At 52.1% G+C, this 22,341-nt stretch overlaps 1 protein-coding gene across 1 annotated transcript; it reads right to left on the bottom strand.

Moving 5' to 3' along the window:
* Positions 1-14,039: 14,039 nt before the first annotated feature.
* On the bottom strand, positions 14,040-15,014 carry LOC127029015 (olfactory receptor 14A16-like). The gene has a single exon (XM_050914686.1). The coding sequence runs from the start codon at positions 14,997-14,999 to the stop codon at positions 14,040-14,042; it is 960 nt and encodes a 319-aa protein (XP_050770643.1). The 5' UTR covers positions 15,000-15,014.
* Positions 15,015-22,341: the final 7,327 nt, after the last annotated feature.

The raw sequence follows: 22,341 nt of genomic DNA, 5'->3' as shown, positions 1-22,341 counted from the left end.
GTCAGTTGGTCAAGTTGTCTTGTGCATGTCTTGGAAGCCATCTTTGTCTTTTGACGTTTTCTTATGTAAAATGCTGAACCCCTCCTTTGTGTGCAGAGGGGCCAGGACATACCATATGAGGCCATACTGCCCCACCCCTCCTTTGTGAGCAAGGGGGCAGGACATACCATATAAGGCCATACTGCCCCACCCCTCCTTTGTGACCAAGGGGGCAGGACATACCATATGAGGCCATACTGCCCCACCCCTCCACTGTGAGATCGGGGCCAGGACATGCATATAAGGCCACACTCGCCCACCCCGGCCGTGGCAGACGCTGTCTTTGCTTCTGCACGGTGAAGGGAGGCAGCGGCTGCAACGGGGTCAGGGGGCTGCCGCCCCTCGCAGACCCAGGGAACGCAACTGTTGGTGACCTTTGCCAGCAGCATTTGGTGGCCGACGCCATGACGCGGGGTGTTGCGGGCCGGGGGCCTGTGGCGCACAGCCGCCCCTTGCCCCACCGGGGCCCGGCGCAAGCCCCCGGCAGCCTTGCGCAGAAGGAGGAGCAGAGGCGGGAGCTGGAAGCGCAACAGGCTGAGCTGGAGGAAGAGCGGCTCCGCACCCAAGAGCTGCGCCGCTGCTTTGCTGCTGAAACCCGGGAGCTGAAGGCGGCTTTGGAGAGGGAGCGGCAGCTCCTGGCAGAGCGGCTCCAATCCAAGTGGGAGCAGCGACAGGCTCTGGAGGTGCGGCGGCTGCAGGAGCTGAACCAGCGGCAGCGGGTGGCAGAGACCCGCCAGCTGCTGCGCTGGAAGGAGGCTGAGCTCCGTGAGGGACAGGAGCTGCTGCGGCAGGAGTGTACCACCACCATTCGCCAGACGCGGGACCTGCAGCGGCAGCTGGCCGAGGAGATGGTGAGGCCCAGCAGGAGCCGCAAGGAGGCCCAAAGCAAGCTCCAGGACGTCCTCAGCAAGCTACGCTGGGAGACGGATGGCTACCAGCCCACCCGCGTCTGCCACCTCCAGAACCAGCTGCAGCTGGAGAGGAGACTCTTCATCAAATACATCCTGCAGCAGTTTGAGGGCGAGCTACCTGCCTCCCCCTGCACGGCCCAGCCCAAAGGCCCTCCTGGGCACCAGGGCCACCAGGAGACGCAGAGCTCCTGCTCCTCTGGCAGAAATGGGCCCCAGGCCCTGGCAGCACTGCAGGAAAGAGCACCGGAAAGCCACAGCGCTGGGCAGCAAACAACATGTAAGGCTGTGGCAGATGCTCAGCTCCAGGTGCCAGAGGGGAAAGACTTGGTGCTGCCTGGCAGCGCTTGCAGCCGGCTCCTGGAGCAGAAGGCCCACCTGCAGCGTCTTCTAGAAGACCTGGAGAGGCAACAGAGTGCCCTTGAGATGGAGAACCACCTCCTGAAAAAGGAAGGCTCTCCAGAAGCGTGCAAGGAGGCAGAGAGGCTGCAGCAGAAAAATGCTCAACTAGCTGCCCTCACCTCACAGCTGGAAGAAAGATCCAGGCAGCTGCAGGCGATCATCGATCGCCTGACCAATACTCGAGTGCCACTGCCCATCCAAAGCTCCACTGAGGAACTATGCATGGCATCGTTCCCTCAGCAGGGGGATGGAGAAATGCGAGAGCCTGCCGGAGCTTTGCTGGCACAGAACAAGCAGCATGACTTCTCACAGAAGGCAGCTGAGGAGCTTCAGGCCCAAGTGGCTGCAGATGAAGAGGGCTCCTATTATGCGAGCACCCACAGCCAAACTTGTGAGGAGTTACAGGCGCAGCTCACGGAGATGACAAACGAAAACACCCGCCTGGCTGAAGAAAATGCTCGCCTCCGCGGGCAAGTAGGTTTGACAGAACAGGTTCAAGCTGAAAATGCTGACCTGAAAGGGCAACTAGCGCGAGTGGCAGAGGAGCGAGATTCTGTCATCCAAACGAACGTCTGTCTTCAAACCCAGCTGGAAGAGGCAGAGCGCAAACTGAAAGCCATGAGAGAAATGGCAGAAAGCAGTCAACAGCTGCAGAAGGAACATGAGGAGACAAAGTTGGCGCTCCAGAGGAAAGAAGAGGAAGACAAGTGTTTGCTGAGGGCTCAGGCAGAAGCACACAGGGAACACGAAGAAACCCTGCAACTGTTTCGAGCCCAGCTCATTCAGTATCAGAAGCTAAACGAACAACACCAGCAGCTATTTCAGAAACTTGAATGGCTGGAAAGGGAAAGTTCCAACTGTATGATTTCCAGGCCACGCCAGGCTAACTTGGGAGCAGACAAGGAGTCCATTCTCCTGGAGGCTATGAGAAAACAACCGGCAGAGCTTCGAGCATTCATAGCTCGATACAGCTATGATCCTTTCGATGGTCCCAAGGAGCGGCCTGAACTAGAGCTTCCTCTCGTTGCTGGACAGTATGTTTACATCTTTGGAGAGGTGGATGAAGACGGTCGGTATGTGGGAGAGCTGACGGATGGCACAAGAGGCTTCGTCCCCTCTAATCTTGTTGAAGAAGTTTCAGATGACGGACAACCTGATGACACCAGAGTCTCTCCAGAGACAAGTGATTGGTAGCGGGACACAGATGATGTCTGTCCTGTCTTCTTGTATCTTCTTCTTAAACCTTTTATTGACAATCTCTCTGCGTAATCTCACTCTCTATCCTGTGTGTATGTGAACTGAAAGGACTATGTGACAGCTACTGGGCGTCTGGCGTGGGTGGACTGGGTGCCAGCTACTGGAGTCAGCCGGGGGAGTAGGCACCCCTGGCTTGTGGTGCCAGCTACTGGCGTGGGTCCCAGTGCAAGCTAGTGGAGTGAGTTGGGGGTCTCGGCCACCAGGCACTGGGGCGGGAACGGTGTGTCCCCTGGGTGGGGACACTTGTGCCACTGGGTGGGATCAGCATGAGCGAGGTGAATGAGAGGCTCTGTGAATTTCTCTGTCTTCCCCAAACCTGGTGTGCATGGGATGTGCGTGTGTATTCACCAGCAAACTTCAAGCTGGACCAGCTGGTGACTAGGGCGGGCCTCAGGTCTGGGCTGGGATATGAGGTGGGCAGAGGGTTCGTGCTGGCACCTGGGGAGATGCATGAGTGTGCGGTGCCTGCAGGACAAATGTGTGAGTGCTGCATGTTTGCAGGGTGCACCAAGATGGAGCTGTCAGCAAGTAGGGGACCCGTGGGGTGGGTCAGAGGGCCAGGATCCAGGCAGGGGTACCGGGGGACAGAGGGGCTGTGCCAGTACTCAGGGGATCCATGAACATGCGTGTGCTTGTGAATGGAGAGAGTGTCGTGTGTGTGCCTGCGCTGGTGACCTCCTGTCTCTGCCAGCCCAAGACTAGCAGGGGATGTGGCTGGCTGTTTGTATTTTATGTGAGTCCTGCATGTAGGTGCTGTTGACAGCAGCACATCATCTGTGGCAGTCTGTGTGACGGGCCCTGTCAGTGTCCTCTGCGTGGGTGTGTCTGTGTGTGTGCATCTCTGGGATGCATGCTCAGCTTTGCTACAAATTACACCTGCAAGCGGAAAAGCGGCAGCTGCATCTCTCAGCCTGGGCAAAGACTCCAGATCCCCAGGCACCAGGCTGGGCTCCAGCAGCCAGGCAGGACTGTACTGAGCGGTACTGGTCTGTACTGGGTTCCAGCGGCATGGCAGGAGGGGTCCTGGCCTGGAGTGGCTGGAAGTTGTGGCCAGTCTTGACATCCCTTAACACTTTGGGTCTGTGGGCTACATGGGGGGAGCTGAATCCTGCTTCATCCCGAGGGCTTCCAGCGGGGGATGAGATGCCTGCATTGCTTCAGCTGAATCCCTGTCCGGCACAGGGTTTAACCAACACCTCCCTCTCACTGCCTGTGTGTCCTTTTTGTTATGGGTCAGGAATATGAGTGTCCAGAGGGGAACATTTACATCTCTCATAGACAGCCATGCTCTGGTAAGACAAACCATGCTTTTGCAATCAGTCTCTCTCCACTCTTTAGAGAGGGACAATTGGTAATTACTGCAGTCAGCTAAAAAGTCCATTCCCCAAGGGTGACTCTGCTGCCTTTCAGGAGCTGTCAGCCCTGGAGCCCCTGGGACATCTCCAGGGAGCCCAGAAGGGGCAGAGAAAGTGATGCCTTGGGCTGGTCCTCTGCTCCTGAGCTGGGCCGGGCTCCTGGGGTGGAGGGAGCTCCTGGCAAGCAGGCAGGGCTGCAGAGAGACAGCTCTGCCCAGGAGCAGCTCCCCTGCAAAGCGCAGCGGGGCTGAGAGCACTGCCTGCAGGCAGTGAGGGGAGAGGAGCAAGGCAGAGAGAGGTTAGCGGGAGGACAGCTGAGCTCTCAGTGTGGGAGAAATCTTCACAGGGCTGTACGTGGTAAGACTCTGGCTGCAGGGCAGTGCACATGAGGATCCTGGAGGGGTCTCCATAATCTGGTATATCCAAAGCATCTGTCAGAACAACCTTCACAGTTTACCCAGTTTGTAGGGAGACATGCTGCTGAGCAAAGCTTCCCTGCTGCATCGTCAGAGGGACAGGACACGACAGCTGCCTTCTCCCAGGTATGGCTGCAGGTGTGTGAAGCTGGGTGTGCACCCAGGGGTGCCCAGGACTGTCCTTCCAAGCAGGGTCCCTACACCCCAGGGGCCTGTGTGCCAGGGCAGGGACTCTGCCACCTGCCAGGCTCAGCACTCAGCCTGCCCAGGGAGCTCCCCGTAGCACTTCGGGGAGAAGCTGTAGGTGGAAAGAGCAACCCCCGGCAGGGCAGGGTCCTTCTGCTGTTGAGAGGGTGCTGCGTGGGCCAGGGCTGCTCAGAGCTCCACGTCACCCGCAAGGCATTTCTGAGGGCAGTTTTGAAGAGGAATGTCAAGGTGGGGGTTAAATGAAAGGGAAGGAGCCTGTGCTTTATGTTTTCTCCTCTTGGTTTGCTGGGTTGGCAGTGACTGCATTTTGGAGAAGGCACTGAGACCCCAACTCTCATTAGGACTTGTCTGAGCTGCTCTCAGGCCCCCGCACACACAGAGATGCCCCTGGGCAGTGCCCTGCTGTCAGGAGGTTTCTGCAGGGCAGCGCTGAGCACACAGTGGGTGGGATGAGGTCTGTGAGCACTGACAGGGAGGAGTCCTGAGGAAAGAGAAACAGCTCCTGGCAGACATCTCCAGGCAGCAGAGACATTGGCAGGGAGGGAGATGGAAGTGCCACCAGAAACGCCTTGGGAGAGGCGATTTGGGCACCTCCCTGCCATCCCCTGCAGTGCAGACACCTTAGCCGGAGCAAGCCCCTGGTCTCCTCTCCCACCCACCCAAGCCTCTGCCGTTAAGGCCATGGGTTACAAGGCTGAGTTACCTCCTCGGCAGCCCAGCCTCTGATGAGGAGAAACTCCCTTGTGCCTGTATGTCTTCCCTGTATTGCCTCCATTGGCAGGAGCATTGGGGTATTTCTCCATGTTTCCCCTCTTATCCCAGCTGCCTTTGTCACCACCTTACCTGGGGTCTCCGGGCACCGCAGAGTGTGAGGCTGGAATGAGGTGACCCCCCCCCTTCAGGACACCCCATCTTTCGACTAATTCACTGGGGGGTGTTCCTGGGCTGTGGGCTGCTCTCCAGAAGGGCACAGCTCTCCCATAGCATCTCTGTGTTATCTAGGGGGCCCATGCAGAAGACACCTCGGTGCTAAGGCCATGGAAGCCTGTGGGCCTACAAGCAGGGTGCACGGCCCTTCTCACGTGCCCTTCTGCGCAAACTCCTGCACAAACTGTGGTGCCCTCTCTGTGCGCCTTCTTGATCCCTGTTTGCATGCCCTGTTCTCAGTGCTCCTGGTCGCTAGCGCTCCCTAGGGCCATTTAAATGTCCCACGGTGGCTCCCAGCAATGCCCAAGCCAGGTCAGCCTCTCTTGTGAGAGCTGCCGGCTCCTGCTGGGGCTCACTGCTCTTCCTCAGGTTTCCCTGGCTCCAGGAACCCCCCTGTACACCTCGATCTAGCGCTCAGCCACAGAACTTACCGTTGCTATAGCTGCGTGCCTCACTGACTGATGAAGTCTCCAGGTCCCCCCCAGCCCTGTCCGCACTGGGAGATACCTGTTCCAGTGGCTGCAGCACCCCTACCCATTGTCCTGGCATGATCCTGGCCCTGGGCCTGGCCCTGGCCGTCCATCCCCCGCAGCTGCCATTGGCACGTCTCTCACCCGTTTCTCCTCAGGCCACTCGGCCTTTGGCCCTTCTGGCACCGCCCCAGGCCAGCTGTGATAGGCCACCACTGGCTCCGCTGATTGGCTCAGCCATGGCCAATGGCACTGCTGTTACTGGCGGGCACGGGCAGCTGAGGCCTCTCCTAACATAGCCACCCTGTGCCCCTGTGCTGGTTTTGGCTGGGATAGAGTTAATTTTCTTCATAGTAGCTGGTATGGGGCTGTGTTTTGGATTTGTGCTGCAAACAGTGCTGATAACACAGGGATGTTTTCGTTATTGCTGAGCAGTGCTTACACAGAGTCAAGGCCTTTGCTGCTTCTCACCCCACCCCATCAGTGAGCAGGCTGGGGGTGCACAAGAAGTTGGGAGGGGACACAGCCCGGACAGCTGACCCCAACTGCCCAAAGGGATATTCCAGACCATAGGATGTCATGCTCAGCATATAAAGCCAGGGGAAGAAGAAGGAGGGGGGGTACATTCGGAGTTACGATGTTTGTCTTCCCGAGTAACCGTTAGGCGTGATAGAGCCCTGCTTTCCTGGAGATGGCTGAACACCTGCCTGCCGATGGGAAGGGCTGAATGAATTCCATATTTTACTTCGCTGGCATGCGCAGCTTTTGCTTTACCTATTAAACTGTCTTTATCGCCACCCATGAGTTTTCTCGCTTTTACTCTTCTGATTCTGTCCCCCATCCCAGTCGGGGGGGGGGGTGGGCGAGCAGCTGGGTGGTGCTTAGTTGCCGGCTGGGGTTAAATCACAACAGCCCCTGGCTGAACCTGGTGGTGGAGGGCTTGATTTCTGGGCAGCCATGGCCCTGGGCAGGAGGAGCTGCCTGTTATTATTATAGAATCATAGAATCAGAGATTCAATGGATGGCTATAAACTTTTCAGAAGGAACAGACAAGGAAGGAGAGGTGGTGCGGTAGCCCTGTATGTTAGGGAGTGTTTTGACTGTCTAGACCTTGACGGTGATGAAAGGGTCGAGTGTTTATGGATAAGAATCAGGGGAAAGGCCAACAAGGCAGATATCATGGTGGGAGTCTGTTACAGAGCACCCAACCAGGATGAAGAGACAGGTGAAATATTCTGTAAGCAGCTGGGAAAAGTCTCACGATCGCTAGCCCTTGTTCTCGTGGGGGACTTCAACTTACCAGATGTCTGCTGGAAATACAATACAGTGGGGAGGAAACAGTCTAGGAGGTTCCTGGAGTGGGTGGAAGAGAACTTCCTAAACCAGTTGGTGAGGGAGCCAACTAGGGAAGGCGCTTGACCTGTTGTTTGCAAACAGAGAAGGACTTGGGGGTGATGTGATGGTTGGAGGCTGTCTTGGGCATAGTGAATCCATTTCACTGAGCTAGAATTATTTCTTTGCGATTAGGTGACGGGATTTGCACTGGTTTTCTCTTTCTGGAGTGCATTCTGACATCCTTTGTCATCCAAAGCTTTCCCCTGTTTCTGAGAGGAGCGATGGCCGTGACGTGGAATGACTCCTGTGAGTAACAGCTTCATCAATAGGCTTGGATTTTGTGAATCCAAACAGACAAACAGACGTGGCAGGTGCTCCATCCCTGAATTTTCATGTCCTTACAATCTCAGGTGAATTTGGGGGCGTTTCCTCCTCCTCCTCTTTCTGCTTCTCCTCCTCTCTTCCTGTTCCTGATCCTGTTCCTGTTCATTGTCCTTCTGTTCCTCCTCTTTCTCTTGTTCCTCCTTTTCCTCCTCCTACTGGACTTCATGTTCTTCCTCTTCATCTTCCTCCTTCTGCTCCTCCTATCCTGTCTTCCACTTCCTCTTCCGTTTCCTCCTCTTACTGTTCCTTCTGTTCTACCTTCTCTTCCTCCTTGTCCTTTTCTTCCCGTTCCTTCTGTCTTTCTTCCTCCGCCTCATGTTCTTCATGTTCCTGCTGGTCCTCCTCCTCCTCCTCTTGTTTTCTTGTTCCTCCTTCTCCTCCTCCTCTTCATCTTCCTCCTCTTTATCTTCCTCCTCCTCTTCATCCTCTTCCTCTTCTGCTTTCTGTTTGTTTCTTCCTGTTCCTTCTGTTCTTCATCCTCTTCCTCTTCTTCCTCCTTGTCTTACTCCTTGTCATCCTCCTCCTCCTCCTGCTCCTCCTGTTTCTTCTGTTCCACCTCTTCCTTCTTCTCATCTTCTTCCTTCTGTTCCATTCATCCTGTTTATCTTTCTTCCTGTTCCTCCTGTTCCTTCTCCTCCTCCTTTTCTGAGTTCTTCTTTGGTTCCTCAAGTTCCTGCTCCTCTTCTTTTATTCCTCCGTCTTCTTTTCCTCCTCCTCTTTATCCTCCTGTTCCTCCTCATCCCCTTCCTCCTCCTTGTCCTCCTCTTCCCGCTTTTCTTCTTCCTGCTTTTCTTCCGTATATTCTTTTCCTCAACATGTTCGTCCACCTCCTCCTCCTGTTCTTCTTCATTCTCCTTCTCTTCCCTGCCCTGCTCCTCTCCTTGCTCCTCCTTCTCTTTCTCTTTTGCTGCCTCCTTCTTCTCCAGTCTCTCTTCCTCTCCCTCCTTTCCCTCCTATTCTTCTCCCTCCTGTTTCTCTCCTCCTTCTTCTCTTCTTCCTGTTCCTCCTCTCCTCTCCTCTCCTCTCCTCTCCTCTCCTCTCCTCTCCTCTCCTCTCCTCTCCTCTCCTCTCCTCTCCTCTCCTCTCCTCTCCCTAATCTTCCTCCTCTTCCTCCCCCTCCTCCCTCTCCTATTTATCCTCCTCCTGTTCTTCTTCCTCCTCCTCCTCTTTTTCTCCCTCCTGTTCTTACTCCTCCTCCTCTGTTTCTTCCTGTTCCTCCTATTCCTCCTCCTTTTTCTCCTCCATCTTCCTCATTCTCTTACTCCTCCTCCTAGTCCTCCTTCTCCTCTTGCTCTTTCTCCTCCTCTTCCTCCTCCTCCTCCTCCTTCTTCAACTCCTCCTGTTCCTCTTCCTGCTCTTCCTTTTCCTGTTCCTCATTTTCCTCCTGTTCTTCCTCCTTCTCCTGTTCTTCTTCCTTCTCCACATCCTTTTCCTTCTCCTCTTCTTCCTTTGCCTTCTCTTCGTCCGTTTCTTCCTTTTCCTTCTCCTCCTCTTTTTCCTCCAACTCCTCCTGGTTTTTGTTCCTCTTTCTGTTTCTCTTCCTGTTCTTCCTCCTCCTCTTTTTCTTTCTCCTCCTCATGTTCTTCCTCTTCCTTTTTTTTACTCCTCTCGTCCCTCCTCCTCATCCTGTTCCTCTTCCTTCTCATCCTGTTCTTCCTTCTCATCCTCCTCATCTTCTTCTTCCGCATCCTCCTCCTGTTCTTCCTCATGTTCTTCATCCTCCTGCTCCTTTCTTGCTGTTTCTTGTTCTTTCTCCTCCTTTTCCTCCTCCCCTCCTCGTCTTCTTATTTCTCTTCTTTCTCCTTTTCTACTTCTTTTTTCCACCTCCTGCTCTTTTTCTTCATCATGTTCTCTCTCTTTCTTCTTCTATTCTTCCTCTAGTTCTTCCTCCTCCTCCTGTTCTACCTTCTCCTCTTCTTCCTCTCCCTAATTTTCCTCCTCTACCTCCTCTTCTTCCTCCTCCTCCTGTTCATCCTCCTCTTTCTCCTGTTAATCTTCCTTCTGTTCTTCCTCTTCCTGTTCTTCCTTTTTTTCTCCTACTCCTCTGGTTCTTCCTCCTTTTCTAACTCCTGCTCCTCTTCCTCATCCTCCTCCTGTTCCTCCTCCCCCCCCCTTTTCCTCCTCTTCCTCCTCCTTTTCCTCTTCCTCTTCTTTGTCTTCCTGCTCCTCCTCTGACTCCTCCAACTCCTGTTTTCGCTCCTCCTCCTCCTCTTTCTCCTGTTCCTTCTCCTGTTCTTCTTCCTTCTCCTATTATTCCTCCTTCTCCAGCTCCTTTTTCTCCTTCTCCTCTTCCTTTTCCTTGTCTTCCTCCTCCATTTCCTCCTCCTCTTGCTCCTTTTTTTCCCATCTCCTCAACTTCATGTTCTTGTTTCTTCCTGCTTCTACGGTTCCTCCTTCTGTTCCTCTTCCTACTCCTCCTGTTCTCCTTGCTATACTTTCCTCTCCTCTTCCTGTTCTTCCTTCTCCTCCTCTTTCTTCCTTCTCCCGTTCTTTTTCCTCTTGTTTTTCCTCCCCCAATCTTCCTCCTCCTCCTCTGGTTCTTCCTCCTGTTATTACTCGTCCTCCTGTTCTTCCTTTTCCTCCTCCTCTTCTTTCTGTTCTTCTTCCTCCTACTACTAGTTTTTTCTTCTTCCTCCTGTTCCTCTTCTTTCTTCTCCCTCCTGCTCCTCTGCCTCCTCTTTCTCTTCATTGTTCACCCTCCTTTTTCTCCTCCTTCTCCTCCAACTCCTGTTCCACCTGTTCCTTATGTTCCTCCTTGTCCTCCTCTTCCTCCTCCTGTTTTTTCTCCACCTGCTCTTCCTCTCTCTTCTTCTTCCTTCTCCTCCTCCTTTTCCTGCAACTCCACCTCCTCCTCTTCTTCTTGTTCTTCCTCCTGTTCCTACTGTTCCTCCTCCTCTTCTTCCTTCTCCTGGAACTCCACCTCCTCCTGTTTCTCCGGTTCCTCCTCTTCTTACTGTTCCTCCTCCTCCTCTTCCTCCCCCTCCTCTAACTCGTCCTCCTCCTTTTCTTCCTCCTCTTCTTGTTCCTCCTCCTTCTCCAGTTCTTCCTCCTTCTCTACCTCCTGCTCCTCTTCCTGCTATTCCTTTTCTTCTTTCTCCTCCTCCTCCTCCTCCTCCTCACTTTTCTCTTCCTTATCCTCCTCCTCCTCCTCTAATTCTTCCTCCTCCTGTTCTTTTGTTCCTCTCATCGTCTTTGCAGTAAAAACCTTACTCTGAATAACAAAGAAAATTTTCAGGAGCTTTTAAAAAGTTATATTAAAAGAAAAGATGCCATCACCAGCTACAGAACACCATGCTTCCCTCTGTCCCTCTAAAAAATCAAACTATGAATGTTGGTCAGATGATGAAACAAGTCACAGCTGAATCTTTATTACCATTTAATATTGGTTTAATTACTGCATGATCAACCACTTCACTGAAAGCTTCCTGCAAGTCTTCAGTAAGCAACCAAATAAATAATTGTGGTGTTATATACTACTGCCAGAAAGATTTAACACTTACTCTTTATGTATGCACATTTCTTTTGACTTATTCAGAGAGACTCTGGTTTAGGTGATGTTTTAACTCAAAAAAACTTCTGAAATTTTTATTTAGAAGCCAGGTTGGAGTTTCTGTGTTGGAGCCACAGCAGAGCCTGTAGCGCCTCCTCCCAGTGACCCCAGAACAGAAGGCAGCAGCAAGTGCTGCACACCCTTCCCGTCTGTTATTGCCCCCTGGGTTGTCATGAAACCCTTGGATTCTGGCCAGGGGCTACAGAGGATATGCAAGTCCTTTCTAGGTCATTGATAGTGCAGGTCTTTGGTTGTTCAACTCTGTTTGCCATGAGTTGAGGAGCCTGGCATAACTTCAGGGCCCCACACCTGTTAGGGTCACAGACCGACAGAGGCAAGGGGCAGGAGCACGGGTTAGACCCGAACGAAGCCCCTCTGGGCGCTGAGAATAATCCTGCCTGCTGCTGCGTTTCTGTGCCCTCCAGGAGGTCTGGGAGCTGTCTGCGCAGTGGGACCAAGCGGAGTGCCTGTGGCCTGTGTACCCAATGGCAACAGCAAGCGCAGGCAGAATGGGCTGCATGGCAAGCCTGCTCTGCAGGGGAGGACCAACAGCCACCCCAGGTACTGGCAGCGATTGACACCACTGAGAGCAGCAGCAACCCTCTCCATCGGGGCACCCAGGGCGGCAGGTCTCCAGCCAGAGGGAGCAGGATGGACAGCCAGCCGCAGGGCAGGGGTTTGCCTGCTCCTCCCTGTGAAGGAGAGGTTGGCAGCAGGAACCAAGGGACAAAAGCAGCCGTCAGTTTTGGTGACGGGCATGTGGTGGTGAGTCTCCTGGCTCCCAGGTCCTGCTGCAGGCTCCTTTCAAGAGGTCCTCTGGGAAAGAGCACCTCTATTTTCCATTTTGTTTGCTGAGCATGTCTCCTCCTTGGTAGGAACTTGGCACTGGAGGCACTTGGACTCCCCACCCTCCAGCCCAGCCGAGGAGAAAGGAGCGCAAGAAGAGGTGAGGAAAAGCTGAAAACCTTCTCCCAGCAGAGGAGAGACTCCAGCCAGAGTGTGTGCTGGCTCTGACCACAGCCTGGGGCAGCCGAGCAGCCGTGACCCTGCAAAGATTTCCAGGACAGAGAGGTAGAGGAAGGTCAAGACAACATGGCTGGTGGGAGGTGGATTGTGATGCCATTTCTATTGCAGTAACCTGACTGACGGCAGGCAGGCAGATACTGTGATGCCATCAAGCGCATCAGAAACTCCAGTGTGACACAGATGACAGCTTAAGGAGTGGGGAGGGGTAGAGGTAGGTAAAGGCAACGTGGCTGGGCTGTTGCTTGTGAGGTCAGCTCACTAGAGAATGTCATTGACCAGGAGCAGGCAGACATCATGAGGTCATCATGAACACCAGAGGCGAAAGCTGCAGGTAGGCCCTGCAGCTAGGCCCTGCCCCTGGTGAGGCTTTGCCCTGGGGTGAAGCCGCCTGTACACAATATGGGAAACTGTGGGACATGGTATGAGAAATTGACGGATGTGACAGAGAACTGGCCAAGAAGGGGTCAGAAGTACAGGCAGCGCCGTGTGTCCTGGGTGGGTCTCATGTAGAGACGTGAGAAGCGGCCAAACTGCGCAGATAACTGGAGGGGCGTGCTGGGGACCCTCTGGGCAGGCAAGTCTTGCAAGGCCTCGGTGCCTGGGGAACCCATAAGCGATGCCATTTAAGGCCCAGATGACCTAGGGACCTAGGGAATGATATACAAACTAAATGAGGGTACAGTTGGTGAAGATTATTAATTGGGGAGGAGACTGCGGCAGAGAAAGGGAGAGATGAGGGTAGACTGAGAGAAAGTAGCCTGTGGACGGGGAGAGCAAGGGGATGCAAGGAGCCAGCTGCATGTGGGCATGGGCCTGGTCAGTGCTGGTCTGGCCAAATGCTGTGCCTGATCACTGTGATCTGTCCTGCCTTCTTACTAAACTCTGCTCCTGCTCTGTGAGTGTGCTCACTATTGTGTCTGTGTTTGGGGGTGAATGTATGTACAAGCTTTTCTGGGCAATTCCAAGTGGGGCTGGCAAGGAGGAAGACACCTGGATCTGGAAAGACCCAGGACTGGAGCTGGCAAGACCAGATCAGCTTGAGAGGGGGAATAGTATGAGGGCAGTTGTGTTGCTCATAGTTGTGTCTGTGCTCCTGTTGGTGTGGTGGCTGTAAATGCCTTGTTCCCTGTTGGAGTTGGCCTGTGTATGGTCGACTGTGTCCATCTTTTTTGCCTTGCAGACACCTGGGTTTGGCACTTTCCCTTTGGGTGACTCCAGCTTGGGTGATCTCTCACTTTGTGGGGCTCCATGCACTGCCCTTCTCAGGCACATGTAGTCCCTTGGAGATCCCCTGGACCATCCAGGCAGCTCCAGATTCCTCTCCTGGAGGATGTCCACTGCCCTGTCACATGTGGGGTAGCCCTGGGTCTCTTAACAGCTTGGTCTCTAACAGCTGCGAACTTGAAAATGAGCTTTTCTCTCCCAAATCCATGGAACAACAGACCTTTTTGAGGTGGAATTCCTAGGGCCTGTTGTTGAAACTAGCTTTGAAAGGACACCCCAATCTTGAGGAACTGCACTGGGAAGTTCCCATTTTATTACATTGATGCTATGAGAGACTCAGCTCTGACTCAGTGTTAGACAGACTTATATGGGCTCCAGGTGGGAAAGAGCAGGTACGTCACTCAGTAGAAGTGAGATGAGTCCAAGCATTTACGCAGGAACTTGATCACCACAGATAACCATACATATAACGATAACAATACTGATAAGCAAACAAATAAAGTACATGCCTGCATAAATAAAGTAGCGTACCCTGGGAGTCATTTGTGGAGAGTCGCAGGAAGTTTATCACTATTGAGAAACATCCAGGAAATCACTTTCCTAATGGCATCCTTGAGCTCCTTGTTCCTCATGCTGTAGATGAAGGGGTTCAATGCTGGAGGCACCTCTGAGTACAGAACAGCCATCACCAGATCCCAGGATGGGGAGGAGACAGAGAGTGGCTTCAAGTAGGCAAACATGCCAGTGCTGACAAACAGGGAGACCACAGCCAGGTGAGGGAGGCACATGGAAAAGGCTTTGTGCCGTCCCTGCTCGGAGGGGATCCTCAGCACAGCCCTGAAGATCTGCACATAGGAGAAAAGAATGAAAACAAAACACCCAAATGCTAAACAGACACCAACCATAACAAGCCTAGCTTCCCTGCGGTAGGAGTTAGAGCAGCAGAGCTTGAGGATCTGGGGGATTTCACAGAAGAACTGCTCCACAGCATTGCCTTGGCAGAGTGGTAATGAAAATGTATTGGCAGTGTGCAGCACAGCATTGAGAAACCCACTGCCCCAGGCAGCTGCTGCCATGTTGGCACAGGTTCTGCTGCCCAGGAGGGTCCCGTAGTGCAGGGGTTTGCAGATGGCAATGTAGCGGTCATAGGCCATAACAGTGAGAAGATGCAATTCCACTGAGATCAAAAAGAAAAAGAAAAAAACCTGAGAAGCACATCCATAATAGGAAATGGTCCTGGTGTCCCAGAGGGAATTGGCCATGGATTTGGGAAGAGTGGTGGAGATGAAGCCAAGGTCAAGGAGGGAGAGGTTGAGGAGGAAGAAGTACATGGGGGTGTGGAGGTGGTGGTCGCAGGCTATGGCGGTGATGATGAGGCCGTTGCCCAGGAGGGCAGCTAGGTAGATGCCCAGGAAGAGCCAGAAGTGCAAGAGCTGCAGCTCCCGCGTGTCTGCAAATGCCAGGAGGAGGAACTCGGTGATGGAGCTGCCGTTGGACATTAGCTGCCTCTGGGCATGGGGGACCTGCCCATAGAGGGAAAGACAATTGACAAGTTACAAGAGACTTCTGTGAGCAAAACCTATTTCATTTCTCATAGAAACCCCCCAGACTTCCTTTCCTTTTTCAGGAAGACCTCTGGCAGGTCCCTTTCGTGATCTCTGGGTGGTGCTGGCTGAGGGTGCCAAACAGAGCAGGGGACTCTGCTGTGGGCTCTGGAGGCATCAGTCCTGCCCTACAGCAATATCTAAATCGGAAAATGGGATGATCTCAGCTTAAATCCACTCAAGATATCAAAGAGTTTCTCAGCATTGTCACTCCCAATTCACCTGACTGCAGAGCAGAGCTGGGGGGGGTTGTTTCATTTATTGTTTTACTAGTTGCCCCACCATACCTGAGGAGTGTTTTTTAAGTCAGAAATCCTTGGCACTTTTGCTACACTCAGAGTGAAACCTTTGGGGTCCTCAGAGGCAAATGGGCTGTCCCTTAGTGCAGAGTGACGAGAGCCAGTCCGTCCATTAGTCCTGTTCTCAGCTGCCCTGTGCTGCCACCTATTTGAGCTGGAGGATGATTGCACTCAAATGATTCCCTGAGAAGAAACTGGACACTGCTGAGAGCAGAGGAACCCTATTTCAAAGGGGAGATCTCCAAACCCCTCACCCGGTCTCTGTACTCCCCTTCCAGCCAAGGACACCGAAGGCTCATTGCAGTTGCCCACAGGCAGCCGCCCAGCAGCATTTCTGTGGCTTTCACACCTCCACGGCTTCTCCGCTGGGCCCCAGTACCACAAGAACTCCAATGGAGAGCTGTGTCCTTTTGGAATTCCTAAAGATGAGGTGTCCTGGAGTGACAATCAGCTTTTTTCCCACCCCATGGACTGCATTGTCCAGAGCCGCACAGGTTAGGAGGAGATTTGGGCACCTTCCTCCCATGGACACATCTGCATGGCAGGACCCACAGGTGAGTGTCAGAGCTGCAGCTGAAACACCCATTCCCAGAGAGCCTCAAAGAACAACACCAGCACAGGCAGGTGGAGACACAAAGAGAAATACCACAATGCTACTGCAGAGGGAGGCAAGGCCACGGAAGGACAGACAGACACTCCAGGGAGTCAACTCTGCTGGAAATCTGGCTGCTGAAGAGGTGGCTCATGCTCTGCATCTCCTGGCCTTGAGGGCTGATAAATAGGTGTCTGAATCCCTCCTCTGATGGCATTTCTGGTAGCAGTTCCCTCTCACTCCCTGCCCATGTCTCTGCTGCCTGCAGCTGTCCCTGCCAGGAGCTGTTTCTCTGTCCCCACATCTCCTCCCTGTCTGTTCTCACAGTCCCCATCCCACCCGCTGACTCTGCCCTGCCAACAGCTCCTGGGGAAAGGACATTGTCTAAGGGCATCTTGGTGTTTGGAAGTCCTGAAGAACAGCTCAGATAATGATACCACATAATGATACCACAAATATGATGTTGGTTCTGTCTCTAGGCTGAGGTTGGTGAAGGGACTTTATGAGGTCCATCACTGACCTACTGATCTCTCAGTGCAATGCTCTAGGAGTCACAGTCTCCTGTACAAACCTGACATCTCCATTACCATGCAACCTGCCTCCGCTCCAGAGCAGGAAACTGAAAGCACAGACTCCAGAAAGTGCCTTCCCTTCAGGTAGCCTCTGCATTGACCTTCCTCTTGAGAAGTCCCTTCAGAAATATCCTGCACTAAAGCATTTGCTTCTCCACTTTGGAGAAACTAGGAGAGCCATCCTGCCAGATCCTATCAGCTGTCAGATGTGCCAGCTTTAGAAAGACCACTCTGGCAACTCCATCTGCATTGCCCTGCTGCCTGAGACTTACCGTATCAAGGCTGTGAAGATCTCTGCACCATTGAGCTCTCAGTTGTCTTCCCACTCCACACTGCCTTTAACCTCTCTCTGCTCGCTCATTTCCCCTGGGTGCCTGCAGGCAGTACCCTCAGCCCTGCTGCACTTTGCAGAGGAGCCGCTCCTGGGCAGAGCTGTCTCTCGCAAGCACTGCCTACTTGCTAGGAGCTCCCTCCACCCCAGGAGCCCGGCCCAGCTCAGGAGCAGAGGACCAGCCAAGGCATCACTTTCTCTGCCCCTCTGGGCTCCTTCCAGGTGTCTCTGGGGCTCCAGGGGACCTGCGGTGAAACAGGCTGAAGTAGTCACTGGTGTTCCTTCCCTCACCTGGGGAAAGACTCTTCTTTCTACCAGTGTACTTTCTCTTATCAGGAAAAAGTTTGGGCATAAGACTCAACTTTCCTTGTCCCATTCATAGAAAGGGACACCCAGACAGTGACAGGGAGGGATCTCCTTTACCCCTGCTGAGGAAGAGATTCAGCTGAGTCAATCCAGGCATCTCACTCTAGATTTGTAGTCCTGGGCCTAGAAGGGGATTCAGCTCCCTCTCACGGCTGTCGCAAACCCACAAGACATGGATTCCTCTCTCCTCAATTCAGGTGAGCACAAAATAGGCACCTGCATGTGAGCTCCTTGTCTCATCTCCCCTGTTAATTAATGGCGATGGAGGCCAGCAGTGAGCTCCTTAAACAGAAATACCTGATGACATTTGAGGTGCCAGAGGTGGTCCAAGATATGTGCAAGTAACTGCAAGCTCTAATGGAGCAACTCTGAGAGACAGACAGCATCGGGGGGCAGCATCTTGGAGCCTGGTGGTGTCTTCCTTTGGCCAACAGCAGATGCCCACATTTAGGACGACTGAACGTTTCCCTACTCCGTATGTTCGCGGCAGCCTATAGAGATATTTATCTGACCAGTTGAGTCATATGCCCTAGGAAGATCTAAGTCTTTCTTTCTCTTCATCATTAGCTGTGTTTCCTACATGTCCTTTGAGTATAATGGCAGTTTTCTCATGTGCATCCCTTCATTGCCTAACCTAAATTCAGTGCAGCTGAATCTGAATTTAATGTCCAAATGCAGGCCTGTAGTGCTACGTTGAGATGCCAGGGCTTTCCAGCACAACTGCATGCAGCTGACTTGGACAGCACAGGTCCTATACAGGGACCTCACCCCATTCAGACTGGTGGTGTTATAGGCACCATCCAGGGCATCTCAGACAGAATCAGTGCCTCTGGGCCAGCAACCGAATCCCACCACTGCAGTGAAGCAAGCCCTGTCCATTCTCTATCACGCAGATGCAGGGCAGTGCATGAATACAAAGCACATCACACTGGGGTCTCCACTCGTGGGCCTTCACTTTCAAACTCCGCTGATTCTTCTCTCCCCCATTATTTTACCATCCCATGTTATCATCCCCTCTTTCCCCTCTCCTCAAGTTCTTCTCTTTTACTCTACTAATACTCTCCAAAAATAACAGCCTACCCTATAGATATGGAGCAGGGACGGTTTAAGGGCAGTACTGTCTAAGAATTGTAATCTTTAAATGATAACAAAGAGTTAGCAGTGAGAGGAAAAAGCACTCTTCTAAAAAACTTCATGCCAGAGGCAAAGTACTGAGAAAATTATGGCTATTTTGACAGGTAAGAATGACTGTCAGGAAGGAAATTAAAACGCATTAGTTCATCACCATCAAGAACAAAAAGGAATTCCCTTATAGCACTGTCCTCTTACTGTTCTTAGTGGGTGGTGCCACTGATTCCAAAATATCACTGAGAGCTTCTTATTTTTCTTTGGCTCCAAAGCTCTGCCGGCTCAGGTCTTGAAAGAACTACCTCAAATCTCTGTAACCAAAATCTCACCAACCTTCTCTCTTATTGTCTGAAACAACACATTTATCCCCCACAGTTTCACCCGTTTCCAAATGCAAGGTGAGATATTTCCCCTCTTGGGGCAGACATTGTGCAAAGCTGCTCCGTGTATGGAAACCCACTTCAATGCTGCATATTCATTTGGGTTAAAAAAATAAGCCATGCTGATGCTGGGATGGTTTTTCAAAGACTGTTTCAAAGTGGCAAAGCAGATCAAACACAGAAATGCTGACAGCTGGGCTAAAAAGAGAGAGGAAAAAATAGGTAAAGCCATATCATCTGTATTCACAATTTCTTTGTCAGCAAAGAGAAAGTCCCCATAGGCTACGTCATGTTTTCATTAGTTGGCCCTATGTGAAGCTGGGTTTCTTGGGCCTCTTGGCTCGAGCCTGCAGCCTTCTCATTTCCAGCAAGGGAGAAGGTCCAGTTGAGGAACCCATTTGCCCCGATTTGCCTGGAGAGCCAGGGCACTTGTGTCACACAGTAGCCGTGTCAGAGGGAAGGATGGAGGTAGTGTCAACTGAAATAGTTTGGGCAGAAATGGAAGCTCAAATCAATAGCTGCAGGACAACACTGGCTGCAATTAGGCCTAAGTTACCTGATTTCAGCTGTGGGTTCTCACACACATCACTGAGGAGGGCAGGGTGTCAGGGAGAGAGGAGCACACTTCAGTTTCCCAGAGCCAGGATGGTGCCCAAACCATCCATCCTTCCCTTTCCCTCTGGCGTCCCGGTTCTTGGGATGCAAACCTGCTGGGGCTTCTGTCAAAAAGCCTTCAGGTGTTTGTGTAATTTCCCTAAGAGGATCAATAGCTAAAAAAAAAAAATAAAAAAATAAAAAAATAGCATTTATCTGCCTAAATCTAAATATCTGCAACATAGCAGTCTGCATCCATCTGTGCTAGCCACTCTGGGCAATGCCAGTTGAATCCAATGTTTGCAATGTAAGGCGTGATACCCCATCCTCAAGTACACTTCTAAGGTGGTTTCAGATGAAGGGTGGCCTTGCAAAAGTCACCCTTTGTGTCCCCAGGTGGCACAGACACTGCTGATTTCCCTCTCCAGACAGTGGCAGAGGCTGAATCCCCTCCTCAGGACAGACTGCCCAGGCATGGGGCTAGCTCACCCAGTTCTTATTGGCATGCCACTCGGCATCCATTTTGGTGTATTTGGTGCTTTTCTGTGGCTATTCTTTCTGCACAGGAGATCATAAAAAGACAACCATTTCATAAGAGATGGTCATAAAAAGCCCTGCTACAGACAAGAAGTCTCTCCATGAGCTCTGAAGGGAGCCACCAAAGATTGTTAATAAGCATGAGGAAGAGCCAAGAAGCTCAAGGCCTCTTCTGAAGTATGGGTGGCCCTGAGAAGCAGTGATTGACCATGTGTAGGTCTGAGACAGAGAGCCGGGAGATGTCAGAGAGAAACAAGGTGATGGCTGATGGCTTAACAAATCCTTACAACCATGTCTGAGCCCAGAAATGGAAAGCAGTTGATATCTGTGGGTGGAAGAGGTCTGTCCTGGGCATATGGCAGGAAGGGAGGCCCCTTCTGTGCAAATCAGGGATGATAGAGATGTTTCCATCTTGTGTGCATGGCTCAACCCAGGAGATCGGGAATGCCCAGTGCTGGGGATGGCTGTGCTCAGTCATGCCTCCTGAGCTGACCTTGCTCTCTTCCCCTCTGTCACTCCCCACACTTGGATGGAGCTCAGGAAACATCCATGAGCCTGGAGGATGACACAAACCTCCTGGATGATGACCCATTATTGCAGGGAAGAGGGAAGGGGGTTTGGGACACATGGGAGTGCAGGGAGAGAGCAGTGTGTGCATGGCAGGGAGTGTGTTAAAGCAGGAAGAAGTACCTGAAATGACACGGGGTGGTCATGCTGAAGTGGAAGAGGTTGAGTTTGGATTTTGAGGCAGCAAAAGAAGGAGGACGCGCATTTTAGCGCTGGGTTCAAACAGAGTGAGGATTCAAACAAGCCTGAGGCTGTGACATCTTGGGTGGTAGAGGAGCATTAGCAGGAATTTGAAAGAAGCTAGGTGGGTTGTGGGGAACTCACAGGCCTTGGAAAATTCTAAAAACCTACAGCTTTGTGTTTTGAAGCAACAGCCCATGAGGACAGCAGGACATCAGTAAAGCTTGGGACATCATGGGGTCTGAGTAAGGTGGGGGACGAAGGGGGTGGTTAAAGTCTGCAGGGGAACAGGCACAGGCATAGGACAGTGTAGGACAGCCTAGTGGGGATGGTCAAGGACTTGGTGGGGCTCAGACCCACCCCCAACAGAACTGAGGTCCTTGTCCTCTCGGCTATGGCTGTTGTCTCCTCCAGTGAGGCCCAGGAGAGGACACCAGTTCCTTACAACCCCAGGGTCTTGTTGCTTCCTCACCACCATAGAGCATGGGAGGTATCCTAGTGCTGTGCTCCCCTCAGCATCGCACACCCCCACATCACACTGCCCCTCAGAAGAGCCCTGAGCATCCCGTGAGAGAAAGGTTCCCGCTTTGCAGGGGATGGGGGTCAGGGCTTGGCCATCTTGCTTGGCAAAACACATTGAAGGCTTTGAGAGCCACCTCCACATTTGATTTTCCACCTGTAACCAGTGCCTCTGACTTCCTGCTTCACCAGCTGTCATGGTTTTACCCCAGCCAGCAGCTAAGCACCATGCAGCTGCTTGCTCATTCCTCCCCCCTCCCAGTGGGATGGGGAGGAGAATCGAAAAAAAGTAAAAATTGTGGGTTGAGATAAGAACAGTTTAATAATTAAAGTAAAATAAAATATACTACTACTACTAATAATAATAATATAATAATTGTAATGAAAAGGAATACAACAACAAAAAAAAGAAAAAAATAAAAATAAAAAAAAAAAAACAGTGATGCGCAATGCAATTGCTCACCACCCGCTGACCGATGCCCCAGCAGCGATCCACCCCTCCCAGCCAACTCCCCCCAGTTTATATACTGGGCATCGTTCTATGGTATGGTATGGAATAGCCCTTTGGCTAGTTCAGGTCAGCTGTCCTGGCCCTGCTCCCTCCCAGCTTCTTGCACACCTGCTTGCTGGCAGAGCATGGGGAACTGAAAAATCCTTCACTTGGGATAAGCGCTACTTAGCAACAACTAAAACATCAGCGTGTTATCAACTTTATTCTCACACTACATCCAAAACACAGCACTGTACCAGCTACTAGGAAGAAAATGAACTCTATCCCAGCCAAAACCAGGACCCCAGTCCCCAGGGATGGGCACCTTGTCTGGTCGTTCCCTCCATGGGCTCTTCAGTGATGGCCCTCAGTGAGGCCCGCTGACACCCTCAGAAATCTGAATGTTTGCTTCTGACTTTTACTTCTCTAGAGGCTTCTTCAAACTTTCAGTATCTGCAGTTCAGGAACTTGGCACCAGAGGGCTCACTAACATGCAAAACACCCTAACAAGTCAAGTCCCTGGGCATAATTTTCCTTAATTCCTCAGTTCTTATGTGGTTGATCAGAGAGATTTCAGGAGTGTAGCCAAAGTGAAAACATTTCAATAGTAAATAAAACTAAGAAAGGCTTTCTTCTTTTTCCAGTTTTCTTCATTTTTCTACTTACAGATTAAATGATGTCA

This window comes from Gymnogyps californianus, unplaced genomic scaffold, assembly GCF_018139145.2.
Source record: "Gymnogyps californianus isolate 813 unplaced genomic scaffold, ASM1813914v2 HiC_scaffold_62, whole genome shotgun sequence".
NCBI classification, from domain to species: Eukaryota; Metazoa; Chordata; class Aves; order Accipitriformes; family Cathartidae; genus Gymnogyps; species Gymnogyps californianus.
This window is presented reverse-complemented; position numbering and strand designations above follow the sequence as displayed.

Bases quoted from the DNA above. Each gene is read 5' to 3' on its own strand.
- LOC127029015 (XM_050914686.1), bottom strand. From the start codon at position 14,999: ATGTCCAACGGCAGCTCCATCACCGAGTTCCTCCTCCTGGCATTTGCA.